We start from the raw sequence: 27,072 nt of genomic DNA on the forward strand, positions 1-27,072 counted from the left end.
TTGAAGAGCTTTCAGATGCCATATTGTAGAGAGTTTTAATCTAATTGTATGTATATTTTTTTATATTTTAAATTGTATATTTCTGAATTTTCTTTATTGCCTAGTGACTAGTCCGATAAGTTTTTGCATGTATTTATGTATTCTCTTGTATATATATGTAAATTCTTCAGTGATGAATGAATGAATAATATTCTAATTCTAATCATTATGCTTATCATTATCAACTCACTCATACAACTGTTAAATCCAAAATGGCTGAAACTTTGATGAATATCTGTCAACAGATGAACAACGAAACTCACCAGCTTTCATTTACGAATGCTTCTCTCTTCATGTTGAAGTCGAGAACTTTACAGACCACTCTCGTACATATAGATAAATCTATGTTTTCCACTCTAATTTGTTCATTGAATATTTTTATTCTGTTTTTTCATTTGTTTATTCTGATATTTTTTCCCTCAGTCGTGACCAATCACATTTTTCACTCAATAAAGAATATTAACCCGGTAAAAACTGTTACATTTTCAGCCATAAATGATCATAAAACATCGCCTTTTTTCATCAATCCGTCCCCTTTCATCGCCACTACAGTGGAACGACTGAAAGTAAAAATCATGACACAAATATACAAATGTAATCAGCCAACCTACCGCCCTTAAATTAACCGCAAAACAGGGGTAAGGCAATTCGTTCTGTTCTGTTTCAGCCCCGCTATCTTTTAACGTCGCTGGCGAGTAACGACTTCGCTATGGGATTATTTGTGACTCCTTTCGCTATCGTCCCCTCCTTACGACATTGCTGGCCGTACGGGGAGCTTGTCTGTCAGATACAGGTAAGTTGATTGAAAAGTTAATAGTTTCTCAATCGGTGTTGTTCTGAGTGGTTAGATAACAACAAATAGTCTGAAAATTATTCTGCTCCAGATAAAAAAATAAAAAAAATTGGAATATTTTTTGTGTCATATTTACAAATATTAATAATATTGATTAATTAAGAACTTAAATTATTTGGTTTTTCATCTCAGTAAAGTATGTGTATGCTCCGAAATGTTGTAGTTGAACTTGGAGCGAATATTAAAAATGCATGGTGGTAATAATGGATCCACCTTCTAAAAATGTCTGACGGAACAGTTTCTCCATAAAGTGTAAGGGTGTATAACAACTTTCACGTATGAGACCATCATTATTATAAATGACCAAAATACCCAGAAATGGTAATTGACAAGGTGGGTGAATGCTATAGGTGAAGTGGAGATATATTTAAATAACGTTCTCCACGATAGTACAGGATACAGTCCTAATCAACTCCATTTTGGAACCGTGAGAATGATCCCTTTTCTTAAAGATGTTCCCAGTCCTGTACCGAATTTTCCTGACGTAAGTAAAGATCAAATGATGTTTCTGGCCCACGAGCGTTTAGTTACAAAAGCTCAAAAGCGAAAAATTCGACACGACAAGGGAAAAAGGTTAATCGAATTCGATGTTGGGGATAAGGTGTTGGTTCGTACCCACCCTCAATCTGATGCTGAATGCAAGGTAAAAAAGGAATTTTTCCTTCTGTATAAGGGACCGTGTACCGTGACGTCGAAAAAGGGGCCCAACTCATATGAGTTGATGAATGATGAGGATGGATCTTCTGTAGGTGTGCATAATGTTTATAACTTGAAATGCTATGCACCACCCTTGCGTTCTTTCTAGTACCAAAATCAACAGGGGGGTAATGTAGAACGCCGCCCCTGTCTAGTTAAGTAACAGTTGTTTCGCGCAGTGTTTGTTGATGTAATACCTAGCAATGTCAGTATTTTAAAACGTAGAATCATCTGCATGAAATCCACAAATTTCATCGGCGACTTTCGAAAAAAAAAATATCGCTTTAAGAAAAAAATTAACAAATAAATCTATTTCAGTCATGAAGGAAATAACAGTTGAAAATTTATCGGCTAACTAGCGAGAAGGAGAAAATGTTTATGTAAGAACACTTGTGGGTCATATATTATTATTTCAAATACGGGACCGCTGGACGGAAATCTTGGATAAGATAAACAGCTTAGGTCATAAAGACTTGTAGAGTGGAACAATTTCGTGGGAAGTCGGAATTCTGAGACTTGAAACCGAGCTTAGCGTCCATTAAAAAAAAGGCGGGGTTATGGGTTAATTAATCATGATCTCGACTAATTGAAGTTGACCCCGAGAGAAAGAGAGCCTCCCGGAATTGGTCGAGGGAGGTGACGAAGATTTTGGAACAGGGAAACGAATCTTGAAAAAGTGGCCGACGAGAGAGGCAGTGGGAAAAGAAAAGTCGTGGACGGAGGTCTTTAAGAGTAGGGGAGCGAGGGGATAAAGCGGAAAGAACGCGCGGTCGAGTGTCTTATTTGAGCGATAATAAGTAATGTTTCAAAGATTTGAGAAATAGCGCGATTTATAGGGGTTTATTAGGGAAATGAAGAAGTGTTAATCTGAGCGTATGAGCGTATATCTGGCGGATTTATAGTGAAATTTCGGAATAATAATTTTGTCTACCGTGGCCGGTAAAGCGAGTGCGTGAAGTGAAGTTTTTCCATGGCATTGAATAACGGATTACTACGTCCACTCGAGATCGAAACCTTTGGATTAGCCGAGGAAAAATTTGGAAAATAGTCGTTGGTGAGATTTTATGTACTTGTCTGAATAACATTTGTATGAATTTTGGGAAGGAGTTAGCCAAAAAGTAGTATACAGAGTGTAGCAAATGTTTTTCGTGTGTTTTGATTCTTTTAAAGTTTCAAGCCAGTATTAAAATGTCATAGGCTGGTCGAGCTGAGTATTACAATCACTCTCCGTATACGATAGCATAGTCGGCGAAGGCATGCAAAAATAGATGTTGACGTTAGGACGTAAAAACTAGTAGTACCTTCAGTACACGGTTTAGTTTTTTAGTTTTTTTAGTTGTTTAGTGTCTTGCATACCAGAAATTTAGTTTGTTTTCCTTCGGTTTGTTTATCATCCACCGATTCTTATTATTACATTTTTGCTGTTGTTTTGTTGTTCCTCTGTTTTTATTTTTTCATTATTCAATGTAATATTTTATTTACGAAGTCGAGTTTTATTTCAAAACTCCAACTTCCTAACCTCCTAGAAAAGAAAAACAAAAGCTGCGAACTCTCAAAATTCTAAGAAAAATCTACTTAAGACCTTTTCTTCGTGCAAAAGGCCGAATTCATGTTTTCTTTCGGACATAGCCTACTAATCCAAGAAAAAAATTTGATGTGAAGTTAGTACTTCACAGAGTCCAAGAAAAAGAAACCCAAATTTTACATTGTCACCACGAGAATATTTCGCAGAGGTGGCGGGAGGAAAGGGAAGAGACAATAAAGTCAGTCGGGAGAGCGACGAACTGAAGAGTGGTTGATGCTCGAAGAGAATTTGAAATAAAAAAAGTTCCGACAACTGAATGTTTGCATATCCAGGTTTTATACCCACCAATTGATTGTTGAACGTTAATTTTGTGTTAGCTGATTATTCGTTCCTCTACGTGTAGTAGATTTAGACGGATTTCTACCTGAAAGGTGTTGGCTGCTGTCTCAATTTTCAACCTTGTGACAGCTCCATCGTGGGACCGGACAACGGTGAGTGATAATCGAATATATTGGGCCCAGACTTTTATGAATTGATTCCTTGTTCGTCAGTGTACCGTTTAAGTTTTATTAGTTCATTTTATCAAAGCTATTGCTGTCCTCGTGGACGGAAGAATTTATTATATTTTTATACTGAACCGACAATCTCTGATTTGTAACCCGACCCTATTAATTAAATCAAACAATTTCTCTCTTGTTGAAGAGTGTAGAAACGTTTCACTCAACGATTTCATATAACTTATCCTCTACTTTTGTTGGAAACACTGTTTTAAAGAACCCCAATCAATCGGTGTCATCGGCAGTTTTCGTTGTCGAAACAGATTCATTCAATGCCTAATGGCATCCAATGAAATGTTTGGCATTTTAATGGAGTTGAAAATAGTTTCGGACGTAAAACGCGAGCGATCGCGTGTGTAGCCAATACTTATAACCCCACATCCCACATTGCCGACCTGCTTCGTCCTTTTCGTGTTGGCCGTATTTCTGCTAAGTGCTCTGTTGGTATACATCAGTGTCAAACTGTCAACCACTCTCAACTCACTAACCACAAGCATATGTGTACATGAGCGAATTTCATTGGAAGGACAAATTCAAGACGTCTGGCTACTGTTAAATTTCTGGATTGATTCAGTTAGTTCCACGATTTTGAATTATTACTTGTGTTCGTACGGGGGTACGGCTATAATGCAGGCAAGGATTGGAAACTCAATTATTTGAAATCGTTGGAATTCATGAACATAAGCATTGCGGATGTAACCTACTGAATAACCAAATTGACCTGGTCTGCTCGCCGATTTTCAAATTAGCGTACCCACATTGTCACAGATAAACAAATTACCGTACCCACATTGTCACAGATGAACAAAATACAGACAAAAAAGTCATTAAGTACCTTCTGTTATTAGCGGCAGTGGTTGTATAGGTATATGTATGAGGATGTATGATGACGAAACTGCAGTAAAGGTAGTTACAAATACAAGTGGTATGAAAAAATAGAAAGTTTCAATTCTCATTTTTCATCATGATCACCAACCATGTAGCATCGGCTACATCTATTGAATTAGTTACGTGATTCCTTTCAAAACAATAGCCTTTGAAGATGATTTCGTTCGCATCAACAACGGAGTATAATGAATTCACAGGCATTGACACATATCCTGTGGGTACATCTGATCAAAAAGTAGTCTAGAATACTTTTGAATTCATTGATTTTCAAGCACTTCAACAGATTGAGTCTCAAATCATTCTCTTTCCAATATAACACGTCACAGTTGTCACTTACATCAGAAGATGTTTGTAAATGTGAAACTGGTCTTCACATTCAAGAAACTACTTTTTTTAGAGCAAAATACAAGCACTACAGTACTCAGAGCCCTCTGAGAATGATGCCTGTATGTAAGTAGCGATTCACATTGGATTTGAATGGCTGAAGTTGAATTCGTTGATTCCACATGAATGCAGTTCCCCAAGTGAAAGAGTTCTTGCGCACTGAAGTTGGAGTTATACTGAGTTGAACCTTAACCCATTAAAGCCCAGCTAATTTTTTTTCTCAAATATTCAAAAAAATCGTTAGTTATTACTGTTTAAAGTATAAAAATCTGGTTGCAACATATATCTTTCATTGTCTCATCGAGGAAGTGTTTTTTTTTAAGTATGATATATCATACGTTGGGAAGTGATGAGTACTACTTATGAAGAAAAAACAGGAATTATTCTTTATTCAAAATCATATGAAGAATATTTCTTATACAAAGAAAAACAAGGCTGAATGTAGAAAATTCACTTGGCATGATAATTTCTGAAGCATTGGGCAGGATGTAGAGCAATATTACATTTGATACAGATGAATTTTGCACATTTGCCGCAAAAACCACAACGACGTTGCGTTTCAATCTTATCAACGATATGCTCTATTCTGTCATATCTCACTTCATTCAAAACAGCTTTTGGAGTTTTTGGTTTTGGCCCATGACGATATTCAGGACCCGTAAGGATGGCAAGTACAACGCGTCGTATAAACTGCAGAAGAGATATTTTTCTGTCCACATATCTGTAGAGCATCCACATATATACAATGGAGCCATTCAAACAAAATCTAATGTGAGGCCAGTACCATTTTCTGGATCTTATTCTTATTCGATATAGTCCTCGTTGACCATCAAAAATAGCCTCCCCACCCATGCCATGGTTGTATGAATTTATCAATGATGGCTGTTCCACTTGCACTGGAGCTCTTTCCTTTTGAGACCAACGATTGCAGGCCCCTTTTGATAGACACGTTTCTGCATCCACAATGTTCGTTGTGATTGTTACCTGGTTATTGTCATTCCAACGTATAAGTGTTATGTTGTTCGCTGTATCGGTAATAGCATGTGTTGATCCTCGCTTTTCTTTTTTGAGGTCTCTGAGTGGTGCCTTTTCTATCCTGTCTGATCTGATTGTTCCAATACAATTCAAGTTATATCCTCTGAAAGTATGTAATAATGGCAAAGAAGTGAAATAATTATCAATGTATATAGTACTTTGCTCTGGAAGGTAGTTCAAACATAGATTCTCGCAGACACTAGATCCCAAGGTTTTGCCCTGAAGCTTTTCTCCAGCCCCACAATAAGGATTGAATTTCAAGAGATATCCTTCAGAAGTTGTTAGGCACCAGAATTTGCAGCCATATCTTATCGGCTTGCCCTTGATGAATTGCTTCATGCTGTGATGGCCATAGTATGGCTCCATTGCCTCATCAACCGAAAAGTTTGAACCTAAGGGCTGGAACATATTCTGGGAAACTCTATTTACATGATCAACTAATGGCTGAATTTTATATATTTTGTTCTTCTGATCAATTTTATTATTATCGTTGAAGTGAAGATATCGATGGATGAGCTCAAATCTATTTCTAGACATACTATTACTGACCAAATGATTGAATGTATCTGGTTGTGTCCCAGTAAAGCCTTCTATTTGGCACTTTACAATACCCGGATAAGAACAGAATTGCAAAGTACTTGTATAACTCATCAGAAGATAATCTAAATTCATGATCACCTTTGAAGGCTACATACTTTTCACTTTCATCGCAAATGAATTTCATGAATTCTTCATCATAAAAAATTTTGAAAATATCGATTGGTTGCAAATTTTCATCTCTAATTGTTTGAACAAAGCTTGGTTCTGGTGTAACGGGTAATTTTGATTTTTCATTTCTTGTTTTCAAGTTGACTGTATTCCACTGACGTTTTTTGATGTTTCTTTTGATTTCTTTCTCTTTCAACTCCTTAGCGAATAAAATGGCTAGCGGTTTATTATCTTCCGAAGATTCACTGTCGGATGTTTCAAGGTCGGTATCACTAACATGTTTTTGTGGCAGTAAATTTAGTTGTGTCTTCACATTCTCATCATCAACGCTAAAAACCTCCATAGGTTCTCTGAGCACTCCCTTTCCAATGCTTCGGATGGTACCTACATCTTCTTCGTCGCTCGGAGCATCGTCTTTGTCACTATCGGCAGCATTGTTGGGAGGAAGAAGAATTAGCTCCAATTTCTGAGCATGTTGCACTTCCTCATAGTCTTCGTCATCAGAACTTAATTGTTCAAGATAATTTAGCAACTCTTCTGCATCTCGAGGATCTTCTGGGTTATGAAATTGTTTTCTGTAAAAAAGGAAAAACTAGTCACCAACGCCCAACGTATGATATATCATACAGTGACTAAGAATTGAAAAAAAAGGAATAATTTTACCGAGTTGTCCCACTGCTCTTAAGGAGCAGTGTATAGCTAGGACATAATTTGCAAGAATTCCACCGAAAAGAACTTACCTCAATGGCATTTTAAAACACAGTCAGTAAAAACTATCACAAAAGCAACTGTAAAACCCAAATTTCACAAATCTCGCTCAACAGGCTTTGAATATAAATGAAATAAACCTTCAAAAACAGGCTCTGACAAGAACTGGTGCAGAATGCACTATATGACAATGTTTACTTAACCTCAAATGCACATGTGTTTTGTGTATGATAAATCATATGGTGGGCGTTAATGGGTTGAAACGATGAGCAGATACAGTCCGTCTTGTATTTCTGATATGTACCGCTCTTGATGAAATCAAATGTGATTGAACACTACTCGTGAAAGTATTTATAGAAGAGAGACAAATCTTCAACCTATCTTCGATGTTCTAGACTATCAAGGTTACAAGTGGTGTTCGCGTCTTCAATCAGGCGGATGGCTCTTTTCTGGGTGGAATCCAGCAGCTTCAGGATATGCTTAGGGGCGAAGCACCATACCTGAGAACAATACTCCAAAGAAGGTCTGATCTGATCTTTATGAAGCATCAACATTTTCTAAGGTGTGTACAGTTTTCTGGTTCGGAAAAGTGTGCCAAGCTTTTGAGTAGCGTCTTTTGCAATTACAGCGACATGATTGTGCCACGACATATTGGTGTCCATTTCAACCCCCAACAAACTTATCGGAGCAGAAAGTGTAATTTTCTGACCTGACATTGATATTTCCGGTTCGTAGACATTTATCATTTTGGAGAAAACTGATGCATGGGTTTTTGTGACATTGAATCAAACCTGGTTACTTTCAGCCCAATTCTAAATTATTTCTGAATCCTCATTAGGATGTGCAACCTTCTGCTGCCGATGAAGATGTGCATCCGCTGCCGATGTCCTGGAATCCAAATGGAATGACGAACAAGTATGCTTTCTTCAGCAAAGCAATATATTGTATTCTTGTTTTTTCCCAATAAGTCGTTGATATATAATAGAAATAGGGTTGGAAACAATATAGATCCCTGGGGAACATCAGCGTTCATCGTAAAAGTATTCAAGAGATATCAGTCGATGACCACTTGCAGGAAACTTTCTTTCAGGTAGCTAAAAACCCATACACAAAAATGATCTGACGAGCCATAGCTTCTAAGTTTGGCCAGCAAACCATAATGCCACACACGGTCAAATACCTTAGAAATATCAAGCGCTTCAGCTCTTGACTCTCCATGTTTCTCGATTGCTTTGTTCCAAATATGGGTGTCATACGATAGAATGTTGCCTGTTGATCTTTGTATCTGAAAACCATAATGATGATCGCTCAATATGTTGAAGTCTTTCAAATATTTAAGGATATTGTGGTTTACGGCTTTCTCCATAATTTTTTATATCACTGATAGCAAAGTGACTAGTCTATAGTTATTTAAAAGATATTTTCTGCCCGTTTTAAAAATAGGCTGAACGCGAGCAATTTTACGACAAGATGGAAAAACCCCTTTCGCGTAACACAGGTTGAAAAGTCGGCAAAATGCTGGTGCGAGTTCATTTGCGCACTTTTTGAGTACGATGACGGAAACTTCATGAGGACCAGAAGCCTTGTTGATATCGCCTGACCGAAAAGTAATTTTCGGCATTGTGGATTCTAGTCTAGAAATAGTAGGTGGTGACTTTTCCAGAAAATCGACTGTAGAGTGGGACATAGATTATTCATCTAATAGATTTGCTTTTTCTATGGCTGTTATCGCAATTGAACCATCCGCTTGTGTTAGTGGTGGAATTTCGAATTTTGTGATGTTCTGATCAACAGCTTCAGATACCGATCAGAAGGATCTAGACCCGTTGGGATTGGCAAGCAGTTTATCCCTAATTCTCAAATTGTGAAGTTTTATTTCATTTTTTTTGAATTTGTAGCTGTTGCGAGCATTAGCAAACCTGGTCTAGTTTCCGGCACTGGGATTTTTGCGCCACAGTCGGTAGGTAAGACGACAGCTTGCTCGCAATCTTTGTTGAACCAAAATTTGCCGTTAAAGGTTCGTTTCATTGAAAACGGAATATATGCAATCATGGATGATAGAATGACTTCTGTGTCTTCAGAAGCACAAATAGATGGATCTTCAGAGCTGGAACAAATATCTAGCCAGGGAAAATTACGGAAATGTCTTGGAAATCACCCCACTCAGCAGATCTGTAATGCCAAACTTTGCGCTGCTTAGATTGTTCCCCAAAATGTTTCGGTCAGAAAATCCTTACGGTGACTGTGTACATTTCTGAATTGGTTGTTAGATATAGATCCAGATATTAGATAGATATTCTCCATCACGGTCAGGAATCCTTATTGACTCATTTATGATCTGAGTAAGTCCGCTGCTAATTGCAAAGCTTCAGCTTCGCGACCTTGTTCGTCGTTGATATTTGAAATTTTAAGCCATTCGATATTGGGGATATAGAAGTCACCGAATATGGAATATTTAGAATAAGATCTCGAAATGTTCATCTCTTTCAACTACCTACACTGTAGGTTCCTGTAAATGCCTGCCAAAAATAAACACTTTCCCGGGTGATACCACAGTGGATATTGAATCATATCAGGCAGTTGAGGGAGATAAATATTTCGAAATGCTACATGGGAGTATTGCTACATGGAAGGTTTCTTTCCAGCTTGGGGCTTTGTTCACGAGATGAAGCTGTTACTAGTTAACAATATTTCTCTCAGACAAAGGTTTCATACATGCAGTTGAGCTGTGTTGAATATAATCGAGTCCCAGACACTTTGATCTTTGCGATGGATCTTTCCTGCACTGATGACAGGTCTGTAGGTGATCTATTCGATTGATTTCAGTTTGATAAACGAGAAACATCTGCAAGACATTTATCGGTAATTTATTCCATACTGAAATGGGTTTGTGGTCAGAAGATCCCAGTAGAGACTTTACGGTGAATGTGTACTGACTGTGTACTGAATTGGTTGTTAGATATAGATCCAGAAGACTAGCATATTCTCCATCACGGTCAGGAGTCTGAGTAAGTCCGCTGCTCATTGCAAAGCCTCTGCTTCGCGACCTTGTTCGTCGTTGATATTTGAAATTTCAAGCCATTCGATATTGTGGATATGAAATATGAAAATTTTGGCACTGGGATGATTGATTAGCAAGAAATCAATGGTGCTGGCAAGTGAAAAAAACAGTGCCCTAATTTTCAACCCGTTTGGTCAATATAAAGTTTTGGTCAAGAAAGTATGTACTACTGATCTGAGTGACAATCAAGTTTTTTTTGATTATTCTCAAAAAAATTGCTCATATTAACACATATTTTATAACACACCCCCACGTTTTGTTTTCAACTGAAACCGAGCGATATTGTTGGTGGGTTCACCAAAGTATGAAAATGTCCTCTGACGTTTATTATCGTTTCTTGAAGTGGCTTGTTTCTGTAGTTTTTTGACAATAATGAATTCGATAATACCCACCTTGTAACGATTTTATCAAACAGATTGTTGTCAACAGCGGTGGATAACATATAGTCACAAAATTCATTCAAATAAGTCCGACTACACATTCATGCTTTCATTCGCATGTGAAACCTGGAATAATATTTTGTCAGTGACGCAGTGTCATCATAATTCACATCCACCTTTCAATCCACAACAACACCTTGTAGAATAGGTATGTACTGTCATAAGAACAGCAGTATTAACGGTATCTAACGTTATTTTGGAAACACTTCAGCTCCAAATGAAATGAAGTAAGCCATATTCAAATCATACTTACATAATTTTCGGATAATCGACAGATAATCACATGTCTTAGAATTTCTAGAAAGAGGCGTATTTGACACTAATATAAAGGATATTCCCACTACTATTCAGAAATATATTCATTGCATACTTCCAAATGATTTGCCGATAATAACTCGCTATGGACCATCAATATTGAGTGAAACAGAAAATGACACTGCGCATCTACACATCCTTCTTCAAAACTCTTCTACTCTTTTGATACAGGTGGACCTACTTATGGTCCTCCCAGCTACAGTCCTGAAGCACTGTACAGGGTGTTCTAAATTTAGTCGGCACCATTGCCAACTCCGTTATAATTGATGCTACGAATTCAGTTAATTGGGCAATCAAGTAGCATTTTTGATGGCCTTCTCGATGCTGAAAACAAAATAAATTACGGTGGAGTTTTCAAAATATTTCATAAAAAAATATTTTTTGCATGAAACACCCTATATTTCATCATCAGCTCATATCTATTTCGATTCATGATTATATGTTCAATAACAAAGCAAGCACATTTCAACTTTCTTCCTGAAGTTGAAAGTGAGCGACTTATGTGGAATTATTTATTTCACTTTTACAAAACATTTCTTTATTTTGGCAAATGAAACCTCATGATTGTCCAAACATCCGATTTTGGTACATATACGAATGACAAAGAAAAAATTACGTTGGGATTTGAACTCGTGAAACCCGTGATCGTCTTGTCGTACTGCTTGATACTACTGGGCTATTTGGTATTAATTGTCAGAACAATAATTTTCATCTCAAAGCCATTACAATAGACAGATTTATTTTGTGAATCAAAATATGTCTACCATTGAAGTCGGAACAGAATACTGGAGCGTCATATTAAGGCGGTTGGAAAAAATGCGTTCGATTCGATAAAACATGATTATTATGAGTGATCAAGTGGCCTTGCAACTTTGTTGAAATACTATCTGTCAAATATTCTGAAGTATATCATGACAATGTCATGAATTATTGTAAAAGTTAACTACTGTTCGAATATTTTTCGAAATACCGTTTTTCCATCAAGAAAAATGTGATATGTTAGAATCCTACTTGGTTTGCCACAAAAATAGCGTAAAATCACTTCAACCCTAACAGGAATTCGTTCCTCGATCGTGAATTACCTAATCGGGGTTTTTTGCTGTACTTAATCGTCGATTCAGGAACAATGAAAAAGTTTTTGAGAAGAGAAGAACTAGATAACGTTTTGTAATATCCGTAGACACAGAAATCGACGTTATAACCTACTATGAGCTGAATCCAAATAATTCTATATATCAGAGATTCATCTAGATAAATAGCGGTTCCATCGTCTATTATCCAACAAATTCTGAGGTAAAATAAGATTTCTCCTTATAAGTTAGGACCAGTACAAACACTAGAACATAGTGACCCTGGCAGACGATTGGGGTTTTGTCGGTGGTTTATGAATAAATGCAGACAAGATGCAAACATCTATAGAAATATATGGAGCGATGAGGCTGATTTTTCCAATTGTGGGATGTATAGAAGAAAGAATTTCTATTATTGAAGTAGACATAATCCATTTCTAGTCCATCCCCAGAAGCCGCAAAGACGATTTAGTATTAATATATGGTGTGGTCTATTCAGAGGCAAAATATCGGTCCACTTTTCCACCAAAGTTCTTTGAACGGAGCCTGTTACATTAATTTATTAACAAGGATGTTGAAAGAGTTTTTCGATGATCTTGATCTGGAGGCTCGTCAGATGATCTACTTTCAGCAGGATAGTACACTAACACATAATTTCAGTGGCGTGAAAAGAATGTTGTGAAGATTGCTACAAATGGTTCTGTTAAGTGGCCCCTTCGTTCACCAGACACGATACCTGAAGATTTTTATTTTTGAGGATTTCAGAGAAATGATGTGTACAAAATGGAACATAATAATGTAGATGAACTGAAATATTATATTGAAACTATTATTAAAAGAATTGATGGCCGAATTGTGTTGAAAGCAACACGTAGTGTTAAGAGAAGAACCCAAATATGTGTTCAAAAATAAGGCGGCGTTTTTGAATATCAATTTGATATTTTATAGCTCTCTATTCGCCAAAACAAAGAAACTTTTTGTACTAGTGAGAGAAAGAAATATTTCCACATAAGTCGCTCATTTTCAACTCTAGGATGAAAGGTAATATGAGCTTTGTTGTTGAGAATATTATCACGAGTCGAAATGCATGATAAAATATAGGGTATTCCATTTACAAAATATCATTTCAAGAAATATTTTGGAAACGCTACTGTATTTTTTTTTGTTTTCGGCATCAAGAAGGCCATTGAAAATGCTACTAGTTCAAACGAATTGGTAGCATCAATAATAACGGAGTTGCTAATAGAGAACACCCTGTATAATCTAGCGTAAATATACTTCTGGCCAATTTGGATTTCAAGCAAATGAGAGCGTTAGTCATGAAACCATGTTTCAGTTCTCGAAAAGTGTCCAAATTGATTTCATTTGACGAGAATAACAATCCAAGATTTCGAAAAGCAAGAAGAAAATCTGATTTTGAACGAACTGGACCAAAGTATGATCAGATATGATTGATATCTCCTCCACAATTCACCTATTTAAGTAGGAGCTGATTCATCAAAAAATTTCAGTATGTCGATTCAATGTTCTACAACACTCTTATTCGCATATACTTTAGTCAAAAAGTAGTTCTTTTGACGGGACATTTGACCAATAAAATGAAACATATTTATTATTCAGTCACTGTCAGAATTATAAATGATATATTTGGCCATTTCTCGAAGCTACTCAAATACCCCAAGCTGAATCTTTGTGGGAGTATAATCCTCTAACGGACAGAATAAGGTATTGCATGAATTTCACTAGTTCGGACTTCCATTGTCTACTATATAAAATGATTTGAAATCCCTGAAACAAGTAAAAAAGGATAATTAAAAAAGAATAGTGGAAAATAACAATTATATTAAGCAACAATAAACCTGAAATGAAATGATAGTGAAATAACCTACAAGTAAAAATATAATAATTGAATAAATAAAAATTAAAGGAGTGAAAAAAGAAAATAATAAAAATAAAAAGTGTAGAGATTCCAAGTCACGTTAGTTCACGACGTTTCGATTGTTGGTATCTACAATCGTCTTCGGGTGATGACTGGACTGATTCCTCCGAGAGATGACTATTTTATAGGCCGTTGAAATACTTTCACTTTCTCTACTTTCCATTTTCCGCTTCACTGATTCCGTGAGAGATGACCGTTTTGGCGGGAGTTGGTCATTTTTCGTTTGATGATGGGTTTCCGTATGTTTCCTATATCTACGCTGGCCTGGCTGAATACGTTGTTGGACAACATGTATGCGGCTTCCTTAAATTTTCTCCTGAACCAATGTTCCTCTCTGTGCAAGATCTCAGCTTGGGACCACTCGATGTTGTGTTGATGGGTCCAAACATGGTCTGCTATTCCTGATTTGCTGGTTTCTCCTCGCTGTGTGTGCTTCTTGTGCTCGGCAATGCGAACATTCAATGGCCTCTTAGTTTCACCAATATAGGATTTTCCGCACTCACAGGGTATCCGGTAAATGCAATTCTTGGAATCGCAGTCTGCGTTTGGGGGCCTGGTTTTCGTGAGGCTGCTACGGATAGTGTTACCGGATCTGAAACAGGTTTTAATGTTGTACTTGGAACCAATTCTTCTTATCCTCTCCGATAATCCTCTGTCCTCTGTCAATAATTTCAATTCAAATTAAAAAAAAAAAGATGTTGAATTCAGAAATTAAATTAACACATAATAATATGCATTTTCTAGAAAAGTCTATTGAAGATCTATCAATACAAGTTGAAAATAATCTTTCTAGAAATATTTGGTTAGATTACACAGAGAGTCAATTTTTCCATTACAATGAATTATTCAATAAAATTAAAAGAAAAAATATCAATAAATTAGATAATTTGAAATCAAAAAAATCGAATTTAATAAAAATCAAAGATATTTGGATGAAGAACTTATCAAATTCAGAAATACCAGATGACGGTTTCTCTCTATTAGCATTGGGATCAAAATTCAGTATAGAATCTAACACAAATGATATTTCTATACCAAAATTATTATCTGATGTAGAAGCATTGATGTAGAAAATACAACCAATGAAAATAATGATCTATTTAGAGCTCTAATCACAAATTTAATAACCTACCATTTTCCAAATAACAAAAATAATCATCATTTTTAGACAAAATACTCAAGAAAATCAAACAATTTTTCAAAAATCATCATCAACTCATATTCGTATTGACGAATTGAAAATAACAATATGGCGGAGTGACATGCTTTTAAAATATCATTGCAAAAGCAAATTTGTGTTTAAGGAACGATGGACATTTAATGAGATATCGTAAACAACATAGATGGTTTTGAGTATTTTGACATTTTCTTTTCTGTTTGTCACTTGGTATATAGCATGTTCTTCCGATATGTAGAGTTCATGTATAGCTTTGAGTTCTGGACCCAAAAAAGATGGATTCTCTCCTTTATGAGATATCTATGACCGAAAATTGTATATAGTGATAATGAGAAAAACGTCTAGAAATACATGTATTGTATTACATAGCTGAATTTGTTATAACAGTGGTTACAAAAATTGATCAAAAAAACAAGAGATCCGTGTTTAAAAACAGCAAGCTGATAATGAAATCTAATGAACGTAACGTCGCATTGCATATTGATTTATATCAGATCGTAAAAAATGAAACATTATCGAAAAACGATCCCAATGTAAATTATGTTCAGTGACATTATTTCGCAGCTTTGTCAGGTTATTATGAGCTTCATAAATAATGCTTCATCTTCATTGGTTTATACTTACTCGCTGTTGATGAGTTGGAATACAAAGACAGCAGGGACGAAGTAATTATGTAGACCCATTATCAGGGTTGACCTACTAAGAGGTATTTACCACTTTATGTGTCACTTAAGAGCCTGTAGTACATTTTTGGGTATGTTTTTGTTTTCCGTTGCACACTGACTTTGTTTCCCAATCATAATATGAGGGGTGTTATCCTTAATAAGTATTTAGAATTACACTTCTGAAATTAGCGATGTATGCCAATTATAAAGTATGTTTATAATTGGCTTTTTCTTTCGATCAGAAAACAATCACAACAATCCAAAACACCTAAAACAGTACTAATTTTGTGCGAAAAGTTTATTTCAATTATTACAGTGGTATACAGTAGACAGTGGTCAATCAGAAGCAATCAACGTCTCCACATAAAGTTTGTATTATGAGTTTGTATTGAATAGCTTAAGCGGTGATTCCAAAGTAAAAAATTTCGTTTTGGTGGACCTATGCTTTGAAATGATTATATTTTATTCAAATCTTCCTTCAGACATAAATATTATCCCATATAGACCTGGTTTTCTAGTACCTGAATTTTCGGAGAACTCAGAATCACCAGAATATTCTAATAGCCATTTTGTAGATTCATGTGATGATTTCCATGATACCGTGGGAAGCAATGAACAACGAACCTTCTCACAGGCAGACTTAAACTACCTACTCAGGAATATGGGATTGACAAAAGCGTCAGCACAACTGCCCAGCATCATCTTGAAAGAAGAGAACTCGTCTCCGGGAATTTTTTTCATTAGTCAAAAAAAAGATTGTGTTATTTGATTTTCATAGAATGATGGGTTGGTTTACTGCAGTGACATCCCCGATCTCATGTCAATGTTCAATATTGAATACAATCCTAGCGAATCGAGACTTTTCATAGAATCGTCCAAAATGTAGGGAAATTCACTAGTATTCACTTTCTGTAGGGCACTCAAAAGAGTGTTGATAGAATTTACAAACTATCCTCTCTAAAGTCAAATATAATGACCGTGAGTGGGTCATATGTGGAGATTTGAAGTTCTGGCAATGCTTCTCGAGCACCAAGAAGGCCTGTTTCTTGTGTGGAAGGGACAGCCGTAACAAGGACCAGCATTCGACAAAAATTTGGTTCAGAAAATATTTTCTAGAACTAAAAAGAAAAACGCAGTCCAAAGAAATTTGGTGGCTCCAAGAAAAGTTATTTTCCCCTAACTTTACATCAAACTTGGCTCATGAAGTATTGAGCCACTAAGCAAAAAAGAAAATGTTTCAAGTACCAAGTTGGAAATTTTCGAAGACTCTCACAAGCAAAACTAATGAAGGGGATTTTTGTTGAACTAGATATTCGAAAATTTATGCAAGATGACAATTTTGTAACGAACATGGAAAAGAAAGAAAAGTAATAAAAAAACTTTCTTTCCCAAAAATTAATCACTCCTAAAAATATAACGCTTTCAAATCAAAGAAAAGTAAGTTTGAAATGCCTTTGAAATATTAGTACGAAATTTTTTTTGAAACTTGGAACACGCCAATTTTAAGAAAGCTATGAGGCATTAGTCTTCACTTTCTCCACTCTCATCTTGACTAATCTCCTGAAAACCTGGTTACGATGAGCGAGGAGCAAGCGATTAGATTCCATAAAGACATCAAGGAGATGGAAAAAAGGTACCTGGGCCATGTATTATTGACATAGCAAGCAATTGCTGGAGCAACTGCTAAAGAGCCCCAGAAGAAGCTTTCAAGATGAAAGGAATAAGTGTCAGAAGGCAATGTAAGGATGCATTCGTTAGTGTGCATATAAGTTTATTTTTCACTTCAAATCAGCCAAATTGAACTATATCAAGGTTTTTATTGCACTGATATCCAAAACGTTGAATATCTACTTTTTACGGCTTCAGAACATTTTTTTGTGAAGAGATTTTAGTTCATATGAACTTTAGGAAGATAAACTCCTCATTCAGCAATGTTACAAATGAGTTGACATTTTTGTTTCTGGTAAGTCTTTGCCCATCACAATTCACATAATAATTTTATTAAAAAGGCGTTCGAAGTGAAATGATACAAATCACCACTAATTGGAAATATTCGATGGAGAAATAAACTTGAAGTGTTACAATTTTTAACAAATATTAAAATGATCCATCGCACAGTTTCTTGTGTGGAATTGAAGTAGGTAAAATTTTCTCATACTGATAGACAGATAGACAGAATTGATTTATTCATGTTATGCATTCAATACATTTATGGCAAGTGAAAGAGAGTGCAGATGCACGCTGTACTGAGTAAATATCTGAAAGATAATATACAATTTTCAATGATCATTTGAAATACAACTGAACTAGTAGGTAGAATATATTAGTGATACAGAACATAACATAGCAACCTATATATAAAAAGTAATATTAAGTGAATAAATCATTAAGTGTATGTACTATTCATATAATCCTGTGTTGAGTAAAAACAGTTTTTCAAAAGGAATGTTTTAACTCTCCTCTTGAATGATTTAGTACTGAGGTGAGTGAGGTCAGATGGTGAATGGTTGTTCAACTTGAGGTCCAGTGAATTTCGTATAGACATTTGTAGTTTATTCAGTAATTGTCTAAATTTATCTGCATTTCTAGTGGAATAATTGTGATAGTGTAATTGGGAGGGGAAAACACTTTTTTTATGGATCTCTAGTAAAGTGTTTAAAATAGATATATACGACAAAGGCATAATTTTGTAGAAGATGAAGAGAGGTTGGCATGGTTCATTGAATGAAGCTCCAGCTATCTTTTGAGCATGAGAGGATTTTCCTCATGAAAGAGTTCCATACATTAAGTGGTAGTGAAATAGTAAGTGTAGTGTATTTCGTTTCCGAAATATCTACTTCCCTGACTGTACTACATACCGCTTTGTTTTTATGTACTTCTTATGAGGGGTTTTTATAATGTCCGTTGGTTTCCTGCATTGTAAAGGCACATTATCTCCCAGTTGTTGTTCACATCCTTTTTGTAATATCTATATTATAATATTATAGATTGGAGAAAGTATTTTATTTGTTACATAGTAACACCAAAGCCCAGAAATAGCAGTAAGTAATACGCAGTTAGTAATGTTCTGGCACTTATAAATCTTTTCAGGTGGTGAAGAAGGTATACCTTAGTTGACAATTTTTTGCACAGAAAGTCAATATGATTTTCCCATTCAAGTGAGTCATCAATAATTATACCTAATAATTTCACGTGCTTCTGTGTGGTTACCCTATTATTTGAAGATATACTTATTTGTTGAGTTTTGTCCCTATTTAATTTCAAATTATTGGAAGTAAACCAGTTTACAGCCTATTCAAATCCACTTCAGCATCGGAAAATCACTAAAGCTGCGTCCATATCTCCTCTTTTCATGGATCGAAACGTCTTTTGTAATGTGCCCTTGTGAAATCACTCAACCTAATATCTTCAATGTGGTGTGCCAAAAAACATCAAAGCAATCGTTATTATGCTGAGCAGTATACACAGGGACAAATTGACGTGAAGTATTCTCACGACGATCTTTTTTATTTGAAAAGACTCAAAAGATATTGGGCGGGCAGAGCTTGAAGTTTTAATACGTATAAATTCTTGTAGATATTGGCCGTACCCTGAAAATAAAGCACGCAAAAACCGTGTATAGAAGACGTGTATTGTGTTATGTTGTTTCAGAAGTTTTGTCAAATAAAATCAAATCGAATTTTAACAAATCCGTTTTCCTATTATCCAGTGGATTGGACGTGTCTGGTGAGGTGTAAAACTCACACACTTTCTACAAAAAATTACTCCTAAACTACCAGTTTCAAGGTAAAAAGATCATTTACTATATATATATATATATATATATATATATATATATATATATATATATATATATATATATATATATATATATATATATATACAGGGTGTCCCTGGACTTCCTCTTTTCCTCTCGGGAATGTATAGATGGGGTCAAAATATCACCAGTATTTCATATAACTTTTTTTCCTAAAAGTCTTCGTAACGAAGTTACGGGCCCTCGAAGTTACAAAATGAAAAATGTTTTTCTTTGATAACTTTTCAAGTGAATATTCAAAATCATCCAAATTTTGGTAATTGACTAAACAAATGAATTCCGTCGATGAGCTTTCATGCAGGAGTCAGTTGTTTTGCTACAAAGTCAGGAACGGACTACCCCCGATGGTCCACACCCCAAAACTTTGAAATGACAGATATTTTTCAACAAAATAAGGTTACTTGGACAATTTTATGAATAAAAGTACTCGTGTGGAAAGTCGATCGGAGCAACGAGTCTTGATAAAAATGTAGTTCTACTCGACGACATCAAACCCGCTCGTCCACCATTATTTGAAATGAATAATTATCAAAGCAGAAATAATGATGGATGATTTTGAATATTCACTTGAAAAGTTATGAAAGAAAAACAGTTTTCATTTTGTAACTTCGAGGGCCCGTTACTTGGTAACGAAGGATTTTAGGAAAAAAAGTTATATGAAGTACTGGTGATATTTTGACCCCATCTATACATTCCCGAGAGGAAGAGAGGAAGTCCAGGGACACCTGGACTATATATATATATATATATATATATATATATATATATATATATATATATATATATATATATATATATATATTCAATAAACGGTTGAGGATATATCTCATTCTAATCAATGGTAATTAACTATGAAAAAATTACTATTCATTTCATGTTAAGAGCATGCATATGAATATTTATTTATTTTTTGCACTGTTAAATTCACTCTCCTCGAAGCATGTATCCATTTCTTACATCTAACCTCATTAATATGAGGTTTTATAGATGGTATAAAAAACACGTTTTCTTCCGGATAACAGTAATGCTTTGTTGTTATTTATATATATATATATATATATATATATATATATATATATATATATATATATATATATATATATATATATATATATAATTCCTTGGAGTTATTTGGGATAGCAGCGAAGCGCAAGTGTACTCTTATAACATTATATTTCCAATATTTCGACAATGGTTATTGTCATCATCAGGGAGCTAAGATGATTACAACGTTCATATTTTAATTTCAACTCTAACTCAATTGCGATCAATCTCACTAACATTGTAAGTATTCATTCATTAACTTAAGTTCTGTATTAATTCAAAATCTATCATCTTAGCTCCCTGATGATGATAATAACCATTGTCGAAATATTGGAAATATAATGTTATAAGAGTACACTTGCGCTTCGCTGCTATCCCAAATAACTCCAAGGAATTGTTCGTAACTAGTCAGCAAAGACTACCTCTCTCTCTCTATATATATATATATATATATATATATATATATATATATATATATATATATATATATATATATATATATAATATATATATATATATATATATATATATATATATATATATATATATATATATATATATATATATATATATATAAATAAATATATATATCTACATACATGGACATACTACATTCATGTGGATATAACGCTAATATTACTCAATGACACATAAAAACAAGAATGTAATATATCTCAATATAAATATAACAATCATAAAACATGGAGCAGAAAGGAAGTCGTCAAATTCCCCTAAGCCATAAAAACAATGATTCATTGAAATTTTCTTCAACCTACTTTTGAGAATTCCGTACGTGTTGCCTATTGTTGTTGCCAGTCATCAGAAATGATTTTTGTGAAAAGTGTGGTTCGATTTTTTTTTGCAACAAGTCGTTCTCATTGTTATGGTTATGGATCATTAATTTATATAAGTGAATAGAAGTAATAGTAGGAATTTTTGTACACATCGCGACATGATGTTTGAAAAAGTAGGTCAGAAATAAATCGCAATATTATTTTTTGTAACCCTTTGAATATCACTCCCTTGCCCCCACACTATGATCCTATAGAAAATCGCAGAGTAAGCATATGAATAATAGACATTCAATAAAGTAACCCTATCTAGCATAGATTTCAAAACAGTCAACATAGAAACACCGGTTAATTTTTTTACAGACACTGTTAATTTTGCCTACCAAGATAGATTACAGTCGAATATGGTGCCAGTTTTGAGTGATCTGATATTATTGTGCATGTGTCGTCTGCATACATGAGAACTTTTGCCTCAGTTAGATATTTGGGCTCAGCTCTCATGCAGATTTCGATGTAATAGTCAAAGAGCTTGAAAAGTGGGTGCCCCACGATTTTGAACGATCCTTCTTTGAATAGGATAAGTAAACATATCAATATTACGACCAATACCCAATAGTATACTGTATAGCTTGTTAAAGTAATCTTTCATTTATTAGATTTACCTGACTATTACATAAGGACACATTGTAAAATTGATTTCACACGTGGATCCATAAATACCAGAGATTGCTTTTTATAATAATAATAATAACTTTATCCACAACGTATACAAATTAGAGTACAATTAAAAAAAATATGTGAACAAAGTGGTTGGGCGATAAGAGCAGGGCTCTTGTTTCGCAAGAAGTTATAAAGAATATATAAGTACATGAATATTTGTATAAAAGTGAGTGTTGCCTTCATGGAGTGGAAACTACAAAACGTTTGATTAAATTTTGTGAATTTGGTGTTTTAGTTAAGCAAATTATATTTCGGCTTGAGGTTAAATAGGCCGATTAAATACTAGACGAACAAAATGTAAGAAAAATAGATAAAACCTTAGACAAATATTACACGTTCTAAAAGAATAAAATAATAATGTACAAATAGATAAAATCTTAGGCAATGTGGATAAGATTATGCTACTTACAATACAGTATGATACAACTTTGGGATAAATTTGACTAAGACTAACTCATTTCATTCTAACAGATTTTTTAAAGATTGTCTATGTTTTTCAAGAATGTGTTTTCTTATTTGTTTTTTGAATATTGGTTTGGAATGAGATTTTTTTATTTTGTGAGGTACGGTGTTATATAATTTAGTTGCCATGAAAGAATATGCTCTTTGTGAAATTGACTTTTCAACAGTAGGATAGGTTAGTTGGTCGCGATGTCGTGTGTTATAGCCGAGGTTTCGTGATGATGTTTTATTTTTGCTGAAATTATTCTTCACGTTTATACAATAGTAACATAATTGTCTCACATCCATAACTTCACACTCTTTATACAGGAGATCTGACGAGAAATGTGAATTATTCGAAAATGTTCGAAAGAAATCGAACAATCTGATTCTGAAAGAGCAGTACAGAAATTATTGAAACATGTTGAACAGTCTTATCAATAACTAAAAAATCAATTTCTATAAAAATCGCGTAGACAAATCACAAAACGACACTAAGGCGCTATAGAAAACGGTGAAACAGGTAGTCACATCTATGACAAAAATAAATTGCTTATTGTTTCAATAACCACTATTTCACGATTGGGCAAAAACCAGCGAAAAAATACAAAAACCTGTGAAATCTACCCTGAAAAGAGTATCTTCTGTGCACTTTATATTTTTTGAACCTATATATGATCATATTTTTACATTTCAACATTTCTAACATTTGAGATTTCCACATCTTTACATTTTCATAACCTGAATTGTCAAATCCATTTTACTTCCACTGTTCTGTTTTATAATGTGAATATTGTGAATAAAACAGTAATACTCACGCACAGGGTGCTCTTTGTGGGTTTCCTGCATTTTTTCATAATGTTCAAATTCAACTGAGGGCCGTCGTAGTTTGGATACAGTTCCAACGAAGATCGTGATACTGAAATTTATATACTATTATTATTATCATTATTTGGTCAAAAAATTGTATCCACCTCACAAGATGAATTATTGTGTTTCATTTATTGATTACACATTGAAATGGGTATATTTTAAGGGAAGCTAAGTTTTTGGGAAGATATCTGAACCAATTTCATAACGAATGTTTGGAGTACAAACTGAATACAAAAAATTAATTTTTGTATGCTCATATGAAAATAGGTTTTCTTTCGTGCCAATGTTCATGTGGAAGTAGTTGTTCCGGAATTGCTTCTCCTTCCAGTCTGTATCTGAACGTTATTTCAATGCATGTTCCACAAATCTTCAAGAAGAGTTTATTTCAAACTTGATTGCTTCCTTTTTTCCTTTGGAAGTTTCCCACATTTTTTTGTATAAACATCGAAGGTAGCCGGTTGGGTTCACGTGGGTGGTTTGCTCCACTTACTCAATCGACCGCTGTGTGAACCGGTGGTTCGAACCGCAAGGCCAAACGATCGATTTTCACTTCCTATCGTCCAACTCGTGATGGAATGACACGTTGAAAGGTAAGACCCCATTAATCTTTAGCTCACACAAGTTTCGACTCAGTAGAGTTATCGTTCGTAGGGGGTTCAACAGCTGGTTAACGGAGAAACAGATTTTTAAAACTGATCGTGAAGTGGAAGTTAGAAAGCTTCTTCCCAGTGAATAAAATTTTAAGAATACACAGATATAATGCTTTTTCTTGCAACACTAAGCGAGGAATCTTATTTTTAGCATTGTAGTCAACATATTTTCACATAGTCAGTGGGCATACTTGAAGACTGGCTATAAGTCAAATCATCCAGAGGAACAATTTGTTCAGGCCAGTCTCAACTCCCTACACTGTAGGTTAACGGACTGACAGCTATCAGAAAACCACTATTCCCCTGGCTAATATCACGAAAGGCGTTGGATTATATCCGACAGGTATCAGGGCAGGATTCTTCTCTGATGTTATTGCTGCACATGCTGTTGGCGATACAACTGCCGCAATAGATTTCCAATTATTGGAACACACTTGCAGACCGGTTTCGAGATTATTTGATAGCCAGACTTTAAATATGATCTGTGGAATTGGGACGCTAGGAAATGAGGAACTAACATCAAAGGAAACCAAAATCTCACCTTCTTGCAGAACGATGTTTTTTGTTTGTTGCATGAACTCTGAGGAGTTTTTGATACTGAAATCTGGTTCCGCAATAGGCAAGCCTTCAAATTCCTTGGTGGGCCATATTGCTATTTTGTAGGTAGGAGATCCAATAGGTGACTACGATGAGGCGCATTGATTTTCCCGGTTTGTGGATTTTTGGGAGGCAATATACATAGAGTGTATGGCAGCTTTAGCTTTGCAAGTGTGTGAATTGACGAGCTACATTGATTTTCTGGTATGTTACAGCCACTTATAATTAACCAGAAATATACTTTCGATACTGACTAATATTGCAGTAGTTATTGTATGAAAGAATCAATTTAAAAATCACTTTCAATCCCAATACTAGAGTGTTTCTTAATATTCAACAACTATAAAAATTTGCAATCCAATCATTCATATCACTGGAGAGTGAGGCTTTTTATAATTAGGCATCTCTGAAAACATAAAGTAGCCCATACACGACAAGATAATGAGTGAAACTGAAGTTTCAAATAATCAAATTTTAGAGGAAATGATCAAATGCAATAAAGAATTGAAAGCAATAATAGAGGCAGTGGAAGTTAGATTATCCCTCAAAATGGAAAAAGTAAAATATAGAGTTGATAAAGTTGAGATTAAAAATAGAGAATTGAAAAATAAGATAGAATACTTGGAGAGAGCACTGGAAAAAAACAACATTATTATCTTTGAAATAGAAAGAAAACAAAATGAGACGATAACTGTAAATGAAACTACTGAGATTCTCAAATATTTGTTGGATATAGATGTTGTTGACTCTGAGATCAATAACGTATACACTTTAGGAAGATCAGAAAAAAGTCATACTGAAATTGAATTCAACTCTGTCATCAAAAAATATTCGGTTATCAAAAATTGCGGTAAATTGAGAGGCACTCGAATACACATTGTGAATGACTTGACACCTAAACGAGAGAGGAGGGAAAAATCCTACGAAATCACCTTTATCTTGCAAAACAAAACAATGAAAATAATTGTTACATCAGAAACGCTAAACTGATTGTTGATAATAAAGTGTATACTGTAGCTGAACTTGAAACATTCGCAGATACCGAGTCAATTCAAAGAAAACCCTCTAGCGATCCAGGAACGCCCGTTGCCAGTAACTCTAGACAACTATTTCAAGAAAAACAGAAAATACAGCCGTCTCGAAAAAAAAACGGACACTCTGGAAAAACTAACAGACCCCCGGAATATTTTAACTTCAAAACCAGTTTCAGACAAGAAACTTGTTAAGGAACGTACAACTGACATGCCCGTTATTAGACATAACTCTATGTCTAAGAATAAATAAATATCATATTATATCGTTGGTTACTTTTGATTCAAACTTTACTAGTTATTTATCTGTTGATGTTTCTGTTTATTTTTCAAAATATGGATAGTTTCCTAAGAGATTTTGACAGCAATGTACCAGATACTATTATATGTCAATCTGTTATGAAATACGAAAAAGAAATGGAAATCGAAGCAAATTTCCCAGTATTGCATATGAACACTAGAAGCTTGGCAAAAAATTTTGAAGATTCTGAAATATTTCTAAGTAACTTCAATATAATTATCGACATCATCGTTCTTACTGAGACGTGGAAAATACAAGACATTAGTTCATACAACTTAAATGGTTACAACTTAATATACAGCGAAGGAGAACTCAACCAGATCGATGGGGTCGTAGTTTACATTAGAGATAGTTATAACTATGACTTTGAGCTTTGTGAAATATACGGAGTAAATGCTTTTAAAGTAACTATCAAACTACCCAAAACCTATTTAAGAATAACTTGCGCTTATAGATATCCCTCTTCCTGTCCTTATGCTTTCAACTAAAACCTAAAAGGATATATGAAAAACCATATTAACAAAAACCACCAAAATATAATTTTGGGGGATATAAATATCAACTCACTAGATGAAAATGATGTAACTTAAAAGTATCTCAATATTCTCAACGTCTCCACTATCAACGAAATTACTAGATCACAAGGAAACTCAGGTAGTTGCTTGGACCATATCTTCATTAGTAATATACATAACAACGTGTCTCCTTTTCCACTGAATACTCACATCACAGATCACTTCACGAATA

At 34.7% G+C, this 27,072-nt stretch overlaps 1 protein-coding gene across 1 annotated transcript in view; it reads left to right on the forward strand.

The window, feature by feature from the left end:
• Window positions 1-27,072, forward strand: part of LOC111505412 (trace amine-associated receptor 9) — a 466,598-nt gene that overhangs the window by 26,283 nt on the left and 413,243 nt on the right. Inside the window, exon 3 of the mRNA XM_074171620.1 lies at window positions 707-832. Coding sequence (XP_074027721.1) covers window positions 707-832 — 126 coding nt within the window. The remainder of the gene's footprint in view (window positions 1-706; window positions 833-27,072) is intronic.

Source organism: Leptinotarsa decemlineata, unplaced genomic scaffold, assembly GCF_025532065.1.
Source record: "Leptinotarsa decemlineata unplaced genomic scaffold, Ldec_3_MD MMD2_tig00000026_RagTag_RagTag, whole genome shotgun sequence".
Taxonomy (NCBI): domain Eukaryota; kingdom Metazoa; phylum Arthropoda; class Insecta; order Coleoptera; family Chrysomelidae; genus Leptinotarsa; species Leptinotarsa decemlineata.